Here is a 17,115-nt window from a genome sequence, read left to right as displayed (position 1 = left end):
CTCCCGAACTGCAGGAACTGCCACGAACTACCGCCATCGCAGGAGCCTCTCTACATTTTAAGGTACATTGTTCCGCCAGGCCTCCCTTTTCGGTGGGTACTGCTAAAGGTGTTTTAAATCCTTTACTTACCTACTGGGTTGGCCGCCCCCATCATCTACCTTTGTCTTTCAACTTTTGCAACTGCCAATTCGAATCATTTAACAAAGACTTGACTGCAGCTACAAGGAAATTTTGCTCCTGGGCACTTTGCCCTGTACTACTGACTCTGGCACAGGCATACTGACTCTGGCTAAATCTGTTACAACTGCCTTCTCTAGATTGCTTCTCGCCTACAAATGTGTTGGTGCACCTAACTCTTATAACCACCTTTTCCTTTCCTCTGTTTAAACTTGTGAAGTGCCATTTTGCTCGGGTTTCACCTCAGTATTATACATGCTAAAGTACTGCCTTGCCTGACTTGTTCACAGTCTTCTTGGGAAGTGTTGATGGTGTGTTTAAGAGTATCTTCCTGTATAACTTGGCCTTTCCCTCCCTTTTGAAAAATTGATAGTGCCATTTCTGCTTGGTTTTAACTGTGCCGTTTTGCTTAGGTTTCACTCTTGCTCAAACTTGTCTACAATTTAAATAGGGAGTCGTGTATACTTTTATTGACTGATTTAACTTGCTTTTATAATAGTGATTTGTGTGTGAACATCAGAGTGTGTAAAATAAATATATATATTCTTTTTGATACAAAGCTTTGGTCAGTGTTTCCTTGGTCCATATTACTGCAGTCCTGTTGTGTAAACCCTGAATACTGCTCATCTCCCTCTTGAGATAAGTCTGACTGCTTAGCCACAGCTGTAGTTTTAATCTGCTGTAGTGCTCCCCAAGGGAACTGCAGTGGATTCTGCCTAACACGCAGCACTCCACCTCAGCGCTGGCAGTATACGGCAGCCATCTTGTCTTTTCCGCGCCGAGGAGGTGCGGTTGTCAGTTCCGAGTAACTCTGTCAGGATTTCGATTCTCAAGCTCCAACTTCTCACAAATATTCAGTGCATGTTCGCCTCGCTATGGGTATATTTCCTGCAGCTTTCGCCGCACCAAACAAGATGTTTTTCAGGATAATGTCGGCGGCCAAGGGAGCGCTCAAGGACTCGCATCCTTAACACTCACATGCTGGCCACGCACCCCCACCTCTCGTTCTCTCATTCTTGATTTCTTTCTCCGCCTCAATTGCTCTCTACATCTCTCTCCCCGGTTCTGGTACGCTCTCTGGTACTCCCTCCGGTACTCTCCTCTGTAGTCTTTCTGGTACTATTCCGTGTACTCCCCTCAGTACCCTTCCTTTTTCGTTTGTTTCTAACACCCTGATGTAGTAGGGCCTGCTCTGACGTAACGTCAATTCCATTGACTACAGCTATCCTGGTACTTTTCCCAGTCGCTTACATCGTTCTCAAGTGCTTCTTCATCTTGCTACATAAAACATCAGGATGGTTCAATGTTTCACAATAATGCATGGTTTTGGACATGAGTTTAGACCCATAAGGGTCAGGTCCTACCGCCAACCTATTGGGTGGGGTTTAAAGGGGATGTGCTTCCCAATCAACATCCTTATCCCCAAAAGAGGATCCCCTCTCCACGAGATCCTCCCACATGTTACCACCCTTAGGAGGAGTATTGGTTGGCGGCCTCAACTCCCTAGCCTCATGGAGAGGGGTTCTCCCCTGGGGAGAAGTGACGCCATCTGAAGGATGTCACACAGTGTGTACTTGTTTGTGAGAATGGTCAGCGCTTAGGCCCCTCTGACGCTTGTCTGTGGAGCAAGAAGTGTCATGCTAGGGAGCAATCGTGCAAGATTACTCATCAAGAAACACGTTGGTTCTCAGCCTGCTTTTTCCATGAGGTATTTCAGCACTGCACACTGTTGAAGATTGCACTGTACTTGGCCACCTTTCCCTGATTGACATATAGTTTTGCGGGAGGAGTCCTCCAGCATTTTCATTGTGCAACCAGAGACAGGTGTGTCTGAGATCTGGTATTGGTTCTTTCTTTCTTGGTAGGTTGATTGCAGGGGGGTGCATCCCTGAAGACTGGGTGAGGGCTGGGACCGGAAGAGGGGCTGAGTTGGGAGAGGGGTCAGATACCCACCTCATGGCCCTGACACATGGACTCAGCCCCGATTACCGCCCGTTCCTCTACTTCAGCAACACACCTCCCTGCCACTTACCAAAGAGAGTTGCACTTGCCTGATTGATCCCATTGGGCAGTAGATGTAGAACTATTGGACAGGGTCACTATAAGAAATGAGAGACATTTTATTCTGTCCCCCGGGTATTTAAAAGCTACTTGTACCACAGCTTCTATCTGTGTACACTTCTTTCGCTGGTATTCTCGCCTCTTGGTCTTTACATCCTGCTCTCTTTCCTCATCTCTTCATACACAATCATCAGTACCTGCCTCTATCTCATCCTGTGTCCCTGTTGTATGTTTATCCCGCAGGGGGCATAGCCTTCCAGACCATGCCCTGGAGTGACGTCTACATGCAGCGGGTCCCATTCCCTGGACAGCTTCTCCAGCATGCCCCGCAGTTTGCTGGAGCAAGCTCGCGGTATTCCACAGATCACGGCCTCTACACGCAGGCAGCCTCGACCGTCGCCCACCCGGTTGCACGCTTTGGTCAGACTGTGAAGGGCAGCACTGCCATAGCTCCAGTGACTGGAGCTGCGGTGCAGCCACAGTGCACTTACCAGGCCCAGCATGGGCAAGCAGCAGAGTACAATATGGTCCACACAGAGAACTCAGCAGCCACCGAAACCCAGGAGAGTCAGAGCAGCATCGGTAAGTCTCTCCACTACAACATGTGATAACTTTCTGCCAGTGCCCACACCATTACCAGGCCAGGTATCTTATGGGGTTTCAGTGGCTAGCTACCACACCTGTGACCATAATGATGGGGTGGGTGGGAATGGCTTTTATCACATAGCAGTCAGCTTAGTCCCTGCTGGGGACTATAGTCATGACTTCGACATTTCTCATAGGAACCAATTATTATTCAGGTATTTATTGAGTGTATCTAGTTTCGGGAAACCTTGAAGCGCTTTACAAGTCCTAGGGGCGAAGTGCACGGCAAGGGAGGCAAATTGAAAGTGATTAATATAAGGGACCTGTGAGCTAACCCGGTCGAGGGGGCCGTCAGTTTGTCAGCAAGGGATCTGCAAGTAACCAGGGGAGCAAACAGGAGGGAGCAGATGGCCGCGTCTCAGCCGGGATGGGGAGTGGAGGGTGTTGACTAGGTTTTAAGGAGGAGCCTTTCCTTGTTTACGCCACAGGGTGGGCTGTTAGCGGATGCACTGGAACCAAAGACTGAAGGAGAGGTCAGTTTCCAGCCATCACATAGGTCAGTCTATCAGAATAACTCATTCTTCGAGTGTTAGGAGCTGAATCCTCTAGCTAGTATTTCCCTGATCTGTCATTAAGGCTGAGCAGGGGTGGTTTCAGTATGCCTGAAGCGGAACAGAGCTTTCATCACCTTGGGGAGGGATTATAACACCACCATATCCTGGCCTACTTGGAAACCTGTCTCCTCACCCCTGCTGTCCTCTGCTTCTGGAAACCTGTCTTCTCACCACTGCTGTCCTGCGCTTATGGAAACCTGTCTTCTCACCACTGCTGTCCTCTGCTTCTGGATACCTGTCTTCTCACCACTGCTGTCCTCTGCTTATGGAAACCTGTCTTCTCCAGCATGGGGACTGGCATGGATTCACATGCTCATGAATATTCCCTGTCGTCAGGCTGGGAATCCTCAGTAGAGAAAAAAACTGTTTCAGTTTTGTTCTGAACTGTCTTTCTACTAGTAACCAATCACTGGTCTCTGGGTCATACTGTCCCCAGCCAATGACTGGCCTCTACCTAAGCCCCTCCTCTGGCAGCCATCTTCAGATTTTTACCGCACGTTCAAGTGGTGGGAGTCCTCGTGCTATAGCTCTCGAGCTTTTCCTGCATTTTGCGATTTTTCAAAGAGTTGATTCTCACTTTTTCGGTCAGTCGAGCCTCAAGCTCCACCGATTCTAATTCTGATCAACGGGGACCCGTTTTGGAATTTTCTACACCCCTCAAGGACGAATTTTCATAGAGTTTTCACTTCTTGGAGGATTCCGGAAGATCTTTGATGCCTACCCCACGTGGACATGGCCCAGGACAAAGGACACGCGACGTCCGGATCCAAGCTTTTCAGGAGCTGCCCTGGATGCAGATTACAAAATGTCTTCAAGGAGGATGAGCACTCTCGATGCCTCTACTGCCTTCACGAAGACAAAACGTACATGCAGAAGGACTGTGCGTTTTGCACGAATATGTCCGAACGGACTATGAAGGATCACTATGAAGGATCGTCGTATCCGACTCACCAACTGGCTGGAGGGTAAGAGCCCAGCAGCAGGTGAGAAGAAGTCATCCGAGTGGTCTTCTACGACCTTTGAGGGCGCTCCGGCGACGGGGGCCCAACAAAAGGCAAAGGACCGCGAGTCCGCGGGCACCGGGAGTGCTGATCGGTCAGGCTCCTTGGTTGCCAGGCAGGGCGCATTATCACCAACGCCATCAACCACGAGCCAACGCTCTGGCTTGGTGAATAGGAAGTCGAAGAACCCGTGTAAGCCTCAGGAGAAGCCCCGGTCGATCCCGAAGGAGACAGCCGAGGGGGAGCGAGGCGGTGACCCTCCCCCCAAGGTGAAGGCCTCAGGCACGGGCAAGGTTGTGAAGGCCCTGATTCACCCGGCTAAGGCCTCGATTGAAGGAGTCATGGCGGCTCTGGCGAAACCTAAGGAGGCTTCCACAGTGGAGACGGCTTCACGGGCTAAAGTTTCCCTGCCACCCCAGAGGGAATCATCTTTTCTGCCTATCGAGAAGACCCCCGTGAAACCCCAGCTATAAAAGACACGGATACCACCTCTGAGGATGAGTTGGCGAGCGTCCAAAGGATCCTGGACAAGAAGTTCGAGGAATCCAGGACCCACAGGAAGGATCCCGGCGAGGAGAGCAATGGGGAGGCCGACGAGGAAGGTACGGCCGCGGAGGATCCCACGCCCCAGCCGTCGCTCCCGTTGCAGCCGGTGCCCGTACCACAGGACAATTCAGCTTGATGGCTATTCAGAACCTGTGCACAGAGATAAGGACAAGGATGCACTTACCCCCCACCGACGACCCAGCGGAGCCTGGTCCATCGGGGAGCCCGCCTAACAAGCGGAGACGAGTCCATCCTCCTCCCCCCCCCTTCACGCCTTCACTCCCATCCCCTCCACCGAGGGATGAGACGGAGACGGCGATGACGGGGACAGATGACGATGGTGGTGACGATGGAATGGACCTCCCTTCACCACCTCCTCAGGCCTCCCCCACCCCCACCCGACAAAATTAGCTCCTTCCACGCCATGATCGCCAGGGCATCTGAGCTCTTCCAGTTCTGCCCCGAAGAACAGAAGAACCAACGGCGGGAGGCCAAGAGGAAGACTGTCCTCTCAGTCCCGTTACTAGACGACATTTGGGACGAGGGGCTGGCACTCCTGAAGAACCCGTCCAAGGCTCCTGCTAAGAGAGACCGGTACGAGAAGAAGTACCGGGTCCCGGACTCCGCCCCTATCTGCCTCAGGGCACAGCCGTCCCCGGATTCAGTGGTCTCCGCGGCAGCCAAGAAGAAAGCGGCGGGGGCGATGGCATCAACTTCAACATCCCCGCTGGACGGCGAGGGGAAGAAGCTGAACGCCATGGAATGACGGGTCATATCGTCAGCGGCGACGACGATTAAAGCGGCCAATGCCCTCACGATCATGGCACGCTACGACAGGGAGCTGTGATTCAAGATCGCTCCCTTGCTGGACTTCCTCCCGGACGACAAGAGGGCTGAGGCCCTGAAATCCTACAGGAAGGAGAAGTGGCGTCGGACCATGCCATTACGGTGGCCACGGACATCGCCGACACCGGCTTTCGTCAGATGCACAACAGCGTTTGCCTTCGCCGGCGCAGTTGGCTCAAGGCCACCGACTTCCGACAGGACGTACAGACCAGGGTTCTGGATATGCCTTTCGACGGGAACAACCTGTTAACGAGTCACTGCAGGCCATCAAGGCGAACACCGAGACGGCTCGGGCCTTGGGTTTAGTTTAGTTTACTATTTTGATAATGCGCTCAAAACCCTGGGGTAGCTGGGCGCAGCGGTAACAAGAATACTTAAGCTTGGTTACATACAGTGAATGCATTACATGTTATTACAGTCTTTACAGTACAAGTATACGAGCTGAGTACATCAAATCACACTAGTCTATAGTACAAGTTTCAAGGTAGTCCAGGTTTCAAATTATTTACATGCAGAAATCCAGTGTCTAGTGCTGGGGAACAATATGGTAGGTGTCTTTAGACCAGAGCCAAGTTTTCACTTTACATCTGAATCTAGAGTAGGGCTGGTCATCTCTTAGTGCAGAAGGGAGTGCGTTCCAGGCACAGGCAGCTCGAACCGGGAAACTAGCACCGCCCGATTTTGTGAGTCTAAATCTGGGGGTCTAGCAGAAGATGGTTAGGGGCTCTGGTGTGGTGGCTGGTAGATTTTCTGGTCAGTCTAGCCGAGATATAGGGTGGCGCGGTATTGTTTAGTCTTTTGTAGGTGATAGAGAGCGTCTTGAGGAGTATTCTGTCACTGATTTTTAGCCAGTGGTGGTCATTTCTGATATTAGATATATGCTCTCTGCGGGGTATGTCTAAGGCTGCTCTAAGAGCATTGTTCTGTAGTATTTGCATTTTGTTTATGATAGTTTTATTGGCGCCTGCATATAGGGCGTTGCAATAATCTAGTTTAGACATTATTGATATGATATGATATGGCATTTGTAACGCGCCTATACACAAGTGTTTCAAGGCGCGACAAGGCAGGGAGGGGGGAACAAGGGGAGACAGAAACGATCCTACTAGGCCAGGTGTCATTCAGATCACGCAAGTGCATGGGTAGAGAGGACGGGAAAAGTGCTAGGGGGAAAGGGAGAGGGGAAAGTGCAGTACAAAGTGATTAGTAAAATACAAGATAAATAATAAGGGCCAGCTGGTGGCAAGTGCAGTATGAGTGCAGACAAGTGCTGGGAAGGGGGGCTGTAGGGATACAGAGACAGTCCCGCAGTGCAGGGGTTGCCAGGGAGGCAGTGCAGGGGAGAGTGGCTGGGCCAAGGACCGAGATTGGTGAGTGGCCCAGTTGCTGATTCAGTACAGTTTCAGTGATTTAGCGGGGGAGAGGGGGCGAGAAAGCAGAAGAAAAGAGGAAGGTTTTGAGGTGCTTCCGGAACCGGAGATGGTTCTCCTCAAGTTTCAGGGAGGCAGGAAGGCTGTTCCAGAGGGAGGCCTCTGCTGCGGAGAGAGATCTCCCCCCAACTCGTTGCTTGGAGAAGCGGCTGACCCTGGGGGAGTTGGAGGCGGATGAGCGAAGAGCTTGAGAAGGAAGATATTTAGGAAGAGAGAGTTGAAGGTATTTTAGCCCAAGGCCCCAGAAGGCCTTGTAGACAATGCAGAGGGTTTTGAACTTAATCCTCGCAGCCACAGGGAGCCAGTGTAGCGATTTCAGTCCTGGAGAGATACGGTCCCTGGGCTTGAGGCCAAGGACAAGTCTCGCAGTCCTGTTCTGGATGAGTTGCAGCGGGCGGAGACTAGAGGCAGGCAGATTTAGATAGAGGCTGTTACAGTAGTCCAGCTTCGAGAGAACCAGTGCTCTGGAGACAGTGAGCTTCTGGGGGAAGGAGAGGAAAGGAAGGATACCTCTGAGGAGGTGCAGCTGGTAGTGTGACTTCTTAGAAACATCAGAAATGTGAGGAGAGAAGGAGAGTGTGGAGTCGAAGATGACCCCGAGGTTTTTTGGCTTGCAGGTAGGAGCAGGAAGAGGGCCAAGAGAGACCGGCCAGAGAGCTGCAGGGAAGGAGGGAGTGGGTGTGCCGATGAGTAGAATCTCAGTCTTACTGGCATTAAGGCAGAGGTCGTTGGCGGCACACCATTCCTGGATAGCAGAAAGACAGTCAGAGATGAGGGAAGGAGAAGAGGAGGCCAAGGGTAGCCTGAAAATGAGCTGGGTATCATACGCATAGCACTGAAAGCTGGGGCAGAGAGCAGAGATGTGGATTGCATGAAGTGCCAGATACTGGTTGAACAGCCAGGGAGAGAGGTTAGAACCCTCGGGGACACCACAGGTAGAGAAAAAGTTGTCAGAGAGGAAAGACCCCAGTTGTACCTGGGAGGGTCGATTTGAGAGGAAAGAGGTCAGCCAAGCCAGAGCCTGACCAGTGATACCCAGGTTATCACGGAGACGGTTGAGCAGGATGGTATGGTTGACAGTATGAAAGGCAGAAGAGAGAACAAGCAAAATGAGAACACACAGAATATTAGAGTCAAGATTCGAGAAGTAGATAATAATTTGGCACTTATATAGCGCTACGAACCCTCAGGTATCTGAGCGCTGCTTATTATTACCCACAGTGTGTGATCCTCACGGATGTTCAGGAGAGCTGTTTTCGTGCTTCTGGCGGCTCTGAAGCCAGACTGATGGTCATGAAGGCTACCAACAGATTCAGCATGGAGATTAAGCTGAGAGATGGCCAGTTTCTCCAGGAGCTTTTCCAGGAAGGGAGTGATAGAGATTGGGCGATAGTTAGCTGGGCAGGAAGGGTCGGAAGAGGGTTTCTTAAGAAGGGGGTGCACAAGGGAGTTCTTCAGAGGGATGGGAAGACTCCAAAGGCGAAGGAGTGGTTGCAGAAGTCAGCAAGGGCAGGAGCCAAGGAGTCGATGTGGTCCTTGATAGTTTTGGAGGAACAGGGGTGGACCTGTTTTGACGAGACTTTCATAGATCGGACTTGTCTCGAAACCTCGTCAGCAGACAAAAGGGGAAAGGCAGAGAAGGGGAGAGGAGGGGTGGCTGCAGAAGGGCCAGAGGACGGGCAGGGAATAGAGGGGGGAGGTGATAGGAGGAGAGTGAGGACAGGATGTCCTGAGTTTTTTAAATGAAGTGGGAGGCCAGTGCCGTACAGAGGGCCTGGGAGGGGACAGGAGAGGTAGGTACTGCAGCAGGGTTGGCCAGCTCCTTGCAGATTTTAAAGAGTTCGGCCGAATTGTTAGATGCCACAGTGATGCGGGCTTGGATAAGGGCTCTCTTCTTGGTGAGAACGGAGAGCCGGTATTGCCTTTGGAGCAGGCGACGGGCCAGTTTGTCAGAGGATGAACATGAAGCACGCCATTTCCTCTCTGCCACCCTGCACTTGCGTTTAAGGGTGACGAGATCCGAGTCATACCAGGAGTTGCATTTGGCTTTGGGCTTCAGGCGTATTCTCATGACAGGGGCAAGGATATCAAGAGTATCAGATATAGCAGAGTGGAGAGGGGAGAGGGCTGTGTCAGGATGGGAGTCAGCCGAGGGGGGGAGAGGGGGCGAGAAGGTGGCAGCGAAAGCCTCAACTGACACACGCTTCATGGGTCAGATGACCGAGAAGGAGGGTGGCAGTGATGAGGGTGGCTTAGCCTGTGGGGTAGGGAAGGTGAGGTGGGAAGAAAGGAGAAAGTGATCACTCCAGGAGAGAGGAGTGGAGAGAGGGACAGAGAAGGTCAGAAGAGATCAGGGCATCTAGAGTGTGCCCTGCAGAATGGGTCGGCCCAGATGGGAAAATAGAGAGTGAGAGAGAGTCGCAGAGGTCGCGAAAAAGTCCAGAGGGGGGACAGGAGGCATCCAGGTGGATGTTGAAGTCTCCAAGAAGGAGGAGTTGAGTGGTTGAGGGCAGGAGTGAGGAGGAGAGGTCCGCCCACTCGGAGAGGAAGGAGGAAATTTGACCAGGTGGTCGATAGATAGTAGCCACGGTAAGGGAATGGTTAGGAGAGAGAGAGAGAGTTGGCAGACAAGACATTCAAAAGAGGAGTAGGTCTGTGTGGGAATAGCAGAGTAGCATACTGGCTGTTGGTTGTGTGTGTGTGTGTGTGTGCATGACTCATGATTTCTACTAGTTCAAATTGATGCTGCTTGTGCTCGTGTTCACCTTCCGTGTTTGCGCACATTTCTCACTGCTTTTCTGCTTCTACATGCCAATGCCTGTTCAGATGATGGTGCACCTCTCTCTATTCCATTACTTAAGGGCTGTGTGTTTCCCTGTCATTCTTTTGTTGCAGGCTCTGCCAGAAATACCCTGTCAGTAAGGATGAACAACCTCTTAAAATGAGAAAGCTATACTTTCCTACAGTAGCCCATCTCTGCTCACTGACTTTACATTGGACTGTAGAGTTATTATTAAGGCGTTGGCTAGCGTGATGCAGTTAGTTTTGGAGAGGTAGGGTCTACAGGCCCTGATTAATTTGCAGGTGTAGGCTGTGGATGAGGCCAGGGAATTGACTTGTTTTTTGAGAGAAAGTGTGGAATCAAGGAAGAAACCTAGTGTTTTTACCTCAGTTACCACCTTGATTACATTACCATCTATATTAAAGGCCGTGTAGCTGGGGCTGAGTTTTTTGAGGTTGGAGTCGGAGCCCAGGATCAGTATCCCTGTTTTGTCGTCATTCAGGCAGAGGCCGTGGGAGGCCATCCATGCCTGAATGAGGAGGTAAATCTTGTTCACTAGAGCTGAGTCTGCGACAAAGTTGCCAGATAGTGGTGTGAGGATCTGCGTGTCATCCGCGTAATTTGTATAAATTACCCCCAATCTGTCAAGTTTGTCGAAGAGTGGTTTAGTGAAGATATTGTGCATTGTGGGATGTGGGAGAGACACATGAACCTTTTGGAACGCCACAGGTGATACGTATTGGGTCCGCTGAAGCTAAGGGGGAGAACACTCTCATCGTTCGGTTGGCTAGTAAGGATTGTACCCAGGCTATAGCTTCCCTTGAGAAATGGGCGGCAGACGCTAGATGCTTACATAACACTGCATGGTCAACCAGGTCAAAGGCTGCCAATAAATCGAGCAGGAGGAGCATAGCTATTTTACCTTCATCCTTCAACTCGTCGATTTGTGTCTTAAGGTCAATTAAGGCCGTTTTTGTGGCGAAACATCGTAGATATTGTTAGAGAGTCTGGTTCACACACTCCGTGGCTCCATTGGTTTGTGAGTGGTAGCCAGAGGATAGGGTACGTTGGATTCCCAGAATACGACATACTTGCTTCCAAAACTGAGATATGTACTAAGGTCCTCGGTCTGAAATGATCTTGGAAGGCAACCCATGAAGTCGGAATATGTGTTCCAGGAAAATTCCAGCAAGGTCTGATGAGGAAGGTAGTTTGGATAAGGGTGTAAATGAGCCATATCAGTAAACAAATTAATAGTGACTATGATTGTTGTGTAGCCTCTAGAGGGTAGTAATTCCACGATAAAATCAGTGGCAATGACTTCCCAGGGTCTTGTTGGTATTGCTGGTTGGAGTAGGAGTCCGGCTGGCTTCTTATTATCGTGTTTGTTCTGATTGCAAACTGCGCATGTTTGGACATGAATCCTAATATCATCCTTCATCTTGGGCCACCAAAACTGTCTTTGTACTAGATGGAGAGTGTTGGTTATCCCACGATGTCCCGAATGTAAGGTATCATGACATAGACTTGTGATCCTTTGTCTCAGTCCAGGAGTGGGAATGACTAGGCGATTATCTTTGAATAGATACCCGTCCTTAGCTGTGAGATTCCATCTGTTATTTCTCTTGTGCTCCTTCCAGAGGTCCAAAAGTCGAGTTGACCTTGGATATTCTCCAGGAGGATGAGTGCTTGGGCAACAAAGATCGTGTGAGGAAACTTCTTTGGAAAGGTCCGATCCTCAGAGTTTTCATAGTCAGGACGTCTGGAAAGGGCATCAGCAATTATGTTTTGTGATCCAGGGACATGATGGATGTGGAACTGTACTGGTCAAAGAAGAAGGCCCAACGGGCCTGACGACTGTTCCTACACTCCAAAGATTGCAGAACTTGAAGATTTCGATGGTCCGTACGGACCTGGACTGGATGCCTAGCTCCCAGGAGTAGGTGTCGCCATTCTGTGAAGGCTTGGCGGATGGCTAGCAGTTCCTTTTCCAAGACAGAATAATGAGTCTCACTGGGCGTCAGGTTTCGTGAAAGGTAAGCAATGGGGTGCTCCAATTTGTCCTCAAATTCCTGTTTTAGTACTGCTCCTATGGCGTAATTGGATGCATCCGTCTCCACTAGGAATGGTCGGTTAATATCGGGTTGAGCCAGGATGGGGGCTTGAGTAAACTCTGTCTTTAATCGTTGGAATGCCTTGTCTTGATCTGTAGACCAGAGAAATGGAGCATCTTTCTTCAAGAGAGCAATGATCGGTTGAACAATTTCAGAGAAGTACGGTATGAACTTTTGGTAAAAATTGGCAAGTCCCAGGAAAGATTGAATCTGTTTCAGGGATGTGGGAGCCGGCCAAGATAGTATGGCTTTTACCTTTGAAGGATCCATTCCAATTCCTTCTGGACTAAGGACAAATCCTAGGTAATGAACAGAAGTGACGTGAAACAGGCATTTCTCGGGTTTAGCTAGGAGTTTGTGTTCACGTAATCGTTGTAAGACTGCCTTAACATGCTCTTCATGCCTTAGAAGGTCCTTGGAGTTGATCAAGATGTCATCCAGGTAGACGATAACGAAGAGGAACAGCATGTCCGAGAACACCCTATCCATGAAACGTTGAAAAACTGCTGGGGCATTAGCAAGTCCAAAGGGCATGACCAGATATTCAAAATGGCCGAAGGGAGTTCTAAAGGCTGTTTTCCATTCGTCACCTTCCTTTATACGACTGAGATGGTAAGCATCCCTTAGGTCTAGTTTTGTGAAGATTACTGCACATCTGACTGCTTCCAGGATATCCGAGATGAGGGGTAGAGGATAACGGTCCTTGAGAGTGCACTGATTTAGACCACGGTAGTCCAGACATGGTTTGAGTTCTTTGGTATGTTTCTTTGGAACGAAGAACAATGAAGCACCCGCTGGAGATTTGGACGGGCGTATGGTGCCATTTTCCAGGTTAGTATCCAGGTATTCTCAGAGAGCCTTCTTTTCAGGTTCAGATAATATAAACATTCTGCCAAAATGAATCACGGCTTGGGGTTTGGTATTGATGCCACAATCCTCTGGCCTGTGAGGACGGAGAGCTTGGACTATCGCGGTCGAAAAAACATCAGAAAAGGCTTGGTAGGCCCTGGGAATCTGGATGAGGTTATAAACGGTGACTGGACTTTGTTGGTTCTCTTCAAAGTCTCTAGAAGGCTTTGGTAAGGTATCCAGGGATAGGCAGTGAGCCATGCAAAATTCAGATCCAAGAAACAGTGAGCCGGCTGCCCAGTTGATGTAAGGATTGGGCCTCTGCAGCCAGGGCATCCCAAGAACCATCGGATAATGGGCTGATTTAATTAGGTCAAATTTGATTCTCTCTTGATGGTGATTAATAGAAAGTAGAATCTCTTTATTCTGAAGGGTAATGGGTCCTGAGGAAAGAGGCCTTCCATCAATTGCCTCTACTGGTTGCATTGTAACTCGGCTTTCATGTGGAATGTTATGAGCAGTGACCCAATCTTGATCTAGAAATACGCGTACAGCTCCGCAGTCAACTAATGCCAGGATGGGGTAGGATTCTGTCTTGGAAGACGATAGTAGGGCCTGCAGAACCACAAGGTTATTTTGTCCAGGAGAGTTCAAGGCTGGAATTGATGTGGAGCAAACATCTCTCTCCCGACACTGTGCTCCATCTAGGATCGGTAGCCAGCGTTTCCCGAACGCCGTGGAGGAGCAATGGGACATTCTCTCACAAGATGTTTATCAGAGGCGCAATACATGCATAGACCAGTATGGATTCATCGCATCCTTTCCTGAGGGGTAATGGGTCCACGAAAGGCTTCTAGTTGCATAGGTTCTGGGTCCGGGGTAGAAGGAACAGTTGACTCTGCTCTAGGGGCATGTTCCGTGATGGTCTTTTGGAGACTTGCCTTAGACTTCCTCTTCTCTGCTCTGAGCGATCAAACATTTCCTTAAGGGCTCTCACAAAGCCATCATAGTCATCCAGGAGAGCGTCGCTTGTATTGACTAGGGGGGTTGCCCAAGTCAATACATTTCCAGTGAGGTGTGAAATCATCAAACCCACCTTTGCTCTAGGAGTGGAGAAGTAGTAGAGCTTGAATGTGAAGTGAACTAAACACGAATCAAGGAAGGCGCGGAGAGTCTTGGAAGAACCGTCATACTTGTCCACTATTCCACCCAATATTACACTTTCTTTGGTTGCGGAATCACGTGATAGAACTAGCTGCTTTAATGCTGTGTTCTCTGCCTTGAGGTTCTGTACCTCCGTTGTTAATTCCTGCATGCCTCGCATGTGGTCTTGAACGGCGGCTTCCATCTCTGAATCTGTATCGTTTTTAAGGCGTCTCAATCTGTCACAAGTCTCTCCCCTTCTCACCTGTTTCTGTCGTGTACTTGCGACCTTCTGGGATTTCTTCTTCTTTACGGTCCGGGATTTGTATAGTCCAGAACGCCGGTCTTCGGCGTCCAGCGTGAGAGTAGCGGTTCAGTTTCCAGGAGTGTTCTACAAGTCCAGGGTAATTCCAGGAAGTAATTAAGGTACGCTCGGAGGCACGGAAGACCGTGAATCTAGCGCGGAAGGTTTTCCAGGAGATTGGGGAGGAAAGGGAACAGGAGGGAATTCAGGGGACTGGGAACGAGGAATCAAGCGAGCGCCCCGATCGAACTCCGGCTAAGCACGTCCGACTACAGGTAGCGGTAGCATTGAGATGCGCAGAGCCACGGGGGCGTGTCCCTTTTGTAGGATGAGCAGCATGGAACGCATAGACCAATCCGGAGTATTCTGTTCCGGGCGGCCATGTTGGAAGGATAACTGCATGCAATCCCCTGCGAGTCAGGGACCAGGAGGTCCAGAAAGGACGTAGACGACGGTTCATGACAGCAGCAGGCTAGATTCGAAATTAGCAATAGGTAGTACAAGCAGTCTAAGTTCAAAATAGGCATCAGACTAAATTTGACGTAATCAATAGGCAGCGAGGGATGAGCAATGCAAGGATATAAATGGTTTAACAGGGTGAATCAATCGGCTATAGTAAGGGCTACATTAGGAGCGTAGGTCCCAAAGAGTAACAAGATTGTAGGTGGTGTGCGGGAAGAGTCTGAGTCTGGGAGCAAGTTCCAAGGGCATTAGGGGAGTGCTCCGTATCTTAGAGGGGGCGATCACTTACTTTAGGCATCAAGGCGATGCAGTCAGAGTGCCAGGTCTCCAGGCTCCACAGGCGCTGACAGGCACGGACAGGAGCGTGCCTTGAGATGTGTGCCTTAAGATGATGTGCCGGCTCTCGCCTTCCGGCGGCCAGTGGGTCCGGGTGTAGCTGTGTGGGCCAATAGAGCCAAGTTAGCTGCGGGCCTGGTTGCCTGGCAACCATGATGCTAACAGTGCGGCATCCATTTTGTAGACGCTGCTTGTGCCGGATTCAGTGAAATCAGGCCAAAAAGGGCTCATTGGGGCCAGTAGGACCGGCGTGCAAGCTATGGATCAGCTCTGGAGCAGGGGATGCAGCGGTAGGTCTGCTTACCGTGCAGATGAGATTAAAAGCAGGTCTTGCTCGTCGATGTCGAGCCGTCTTTGGCATCCTTCTGGGGTTCACGGGAGGATTGGGCTCCTGCCCTACCCTGTGTCGAGGCTTCAGCAACGACGGCCGTCATTTCGGAACTCCGGAGGCAAGCAAGGTGCCTCCAAAGGATTCAGCGGCAGTTCCTCGTTCCGCCAAGTGGCCCGCTCCTTGTCGCAGGAGGCCTACAGAGGAGGCGGCAAGACAGGAGGATCCTGTCATCGTCGCCAAGGAGGCCAAGGCGCAAGGCCGTGACGAAACAGGATTGAACTGGCCGTGGCGTCTGGCCCCCCCACCTGAGCACCCCGGTGGGAGGCCGGCTGGTGAAATTCGTCAGCGTGTGGGAGTCCATCTCCACCGACCATTGGGTGCTGGATGCCCGACCCGCCGGCACACTCTGGAATTTCAAAAGAGGTGTCCCCGTATTCCAACCGTGGCCAAGAAGGAAAACCACGTCCCTCAACTGCTGCTGGAGGTATGGCGATGCTAACAAAGGGTGCCATCGAGCTCGTCTCAAAGAGGCTCCGGAGTGTACTCCCGATACTTCCTCGTCCGAAAGAAGACCGGCAATTGGCGACCCATCCTGGACCTTCGTCGTCTAAACAAGTACATCAAGTCCCAGAAGTTTCTGGATGGTCACCCTCCAGCACGTGCTGGGACAGCTGGAGGAAGGCGACTTCCTATTGTCGCTGGACTTGGAGGATGCCTATTTCCACATCCCCATTCTAAAAGGACATCGAAAATTCCTGCAATTTGTGGTCCAAGGGCAACACTATCAGTTCAAGGCCCTTCCCTTCGGATTGAGGTCGGCGCCTAGGGTATTCACCAAGTGCCTAGCACCAGTGGCGGCACGGCTGCACCTGCAGGGGATCCACATCTACCCCTACCTGGATGATTGGCTCATCTGGGCAAAGTCAAGAGAACTCGCCGTCAATCACACAGCGAAGACTGTCCAACTGCTCACGGATCTGGGATTCTCAATCAACTTCACGAAATCCCACTTGGTACCGTCGCAAGTCGCCCTATTCCTGGGAGCCAGGCTCGACACAGTGGTGCAATTGGTTTCACCGTCAGAGGAAAGGACGAAGGCCATCCTGGGCAAGGTACAACGTCTGTTGACCATGGACGTGGCCAGGGTGAGGTCCATCAAGTCCCTACTCGGCATGATGTACTCGTGCATCTACGTCGTGCGCCTATGCAGACTGCGGATGCTACCACTGCAGGAGTTCCTCGACGCCCGTTGGAGGCAAGCGGCGGGCAGCTTCGAAGACAGGATCTCACTCAACGAGACTTTCCGCCAAGCGATCCGATGGTGGGGCACCCGTGCGCATCTAGCAGACTCCTGGAGCTCTGAGCCGTGTTCTGGGCCCTCAGGTCGTTCCTCCCCTCCCTCAAGGGCAAGGTGGTAAGGATCTTCACCAACAACACCACCACGATGTTCTACATCCAGAAGCAGGGGGGCACCAGATAACCAGCCCTATCCAAGGAAGCCCAGGATCTGTGGCCCTGGGCTGGCGCCCAAGG

At 51.0% G+C, this 17,115-nt stretch overlaps 1 protein-coding gene across 1 annotated transcript in view; it reads left to right on the top strand.

Moving 5' to 3' along the window:
* The window catches only part of NOBOX (NOBOX oogenesis homeobox), a 498,422-nt gene that overhangs the window by 401,661 nt on the left and 79,646 nt on the right, over positions 1 to 17,115 (top strand). The window contains exon 8 of the mRNA XM_069649778.1: positions 2,483 to 2,821. Coding sequence (XP_069505879.1) covers positions 2,483 to 2,821 — 339 coding nt within the window. The remainder of the gene's footprint in view (positions 1 to 2,482; positions 2,822 to 17,115) is intronic.

Source organism: Ambystoma mexicanum, chromosome 3p (genome assembly GCF_040938575.1).
Source record: "Ambystoma mexicanum isolate Mex_15411 chromosome 3p, UKY_AmexF1_1, whole genome shotgun sequence".
Taxonomy (NCBI): Eukaryota; Metazoa; Chordata; class Amphibia; order Caudata; family Ambystomatidae; genus Ambystoma; species Ambystoma mexicanum.
The sequence above is the reverse complement of the archived record's forward strand: the minus strand, read 5'-3'. Positions and strand labels throughout refer to the sequence as shown.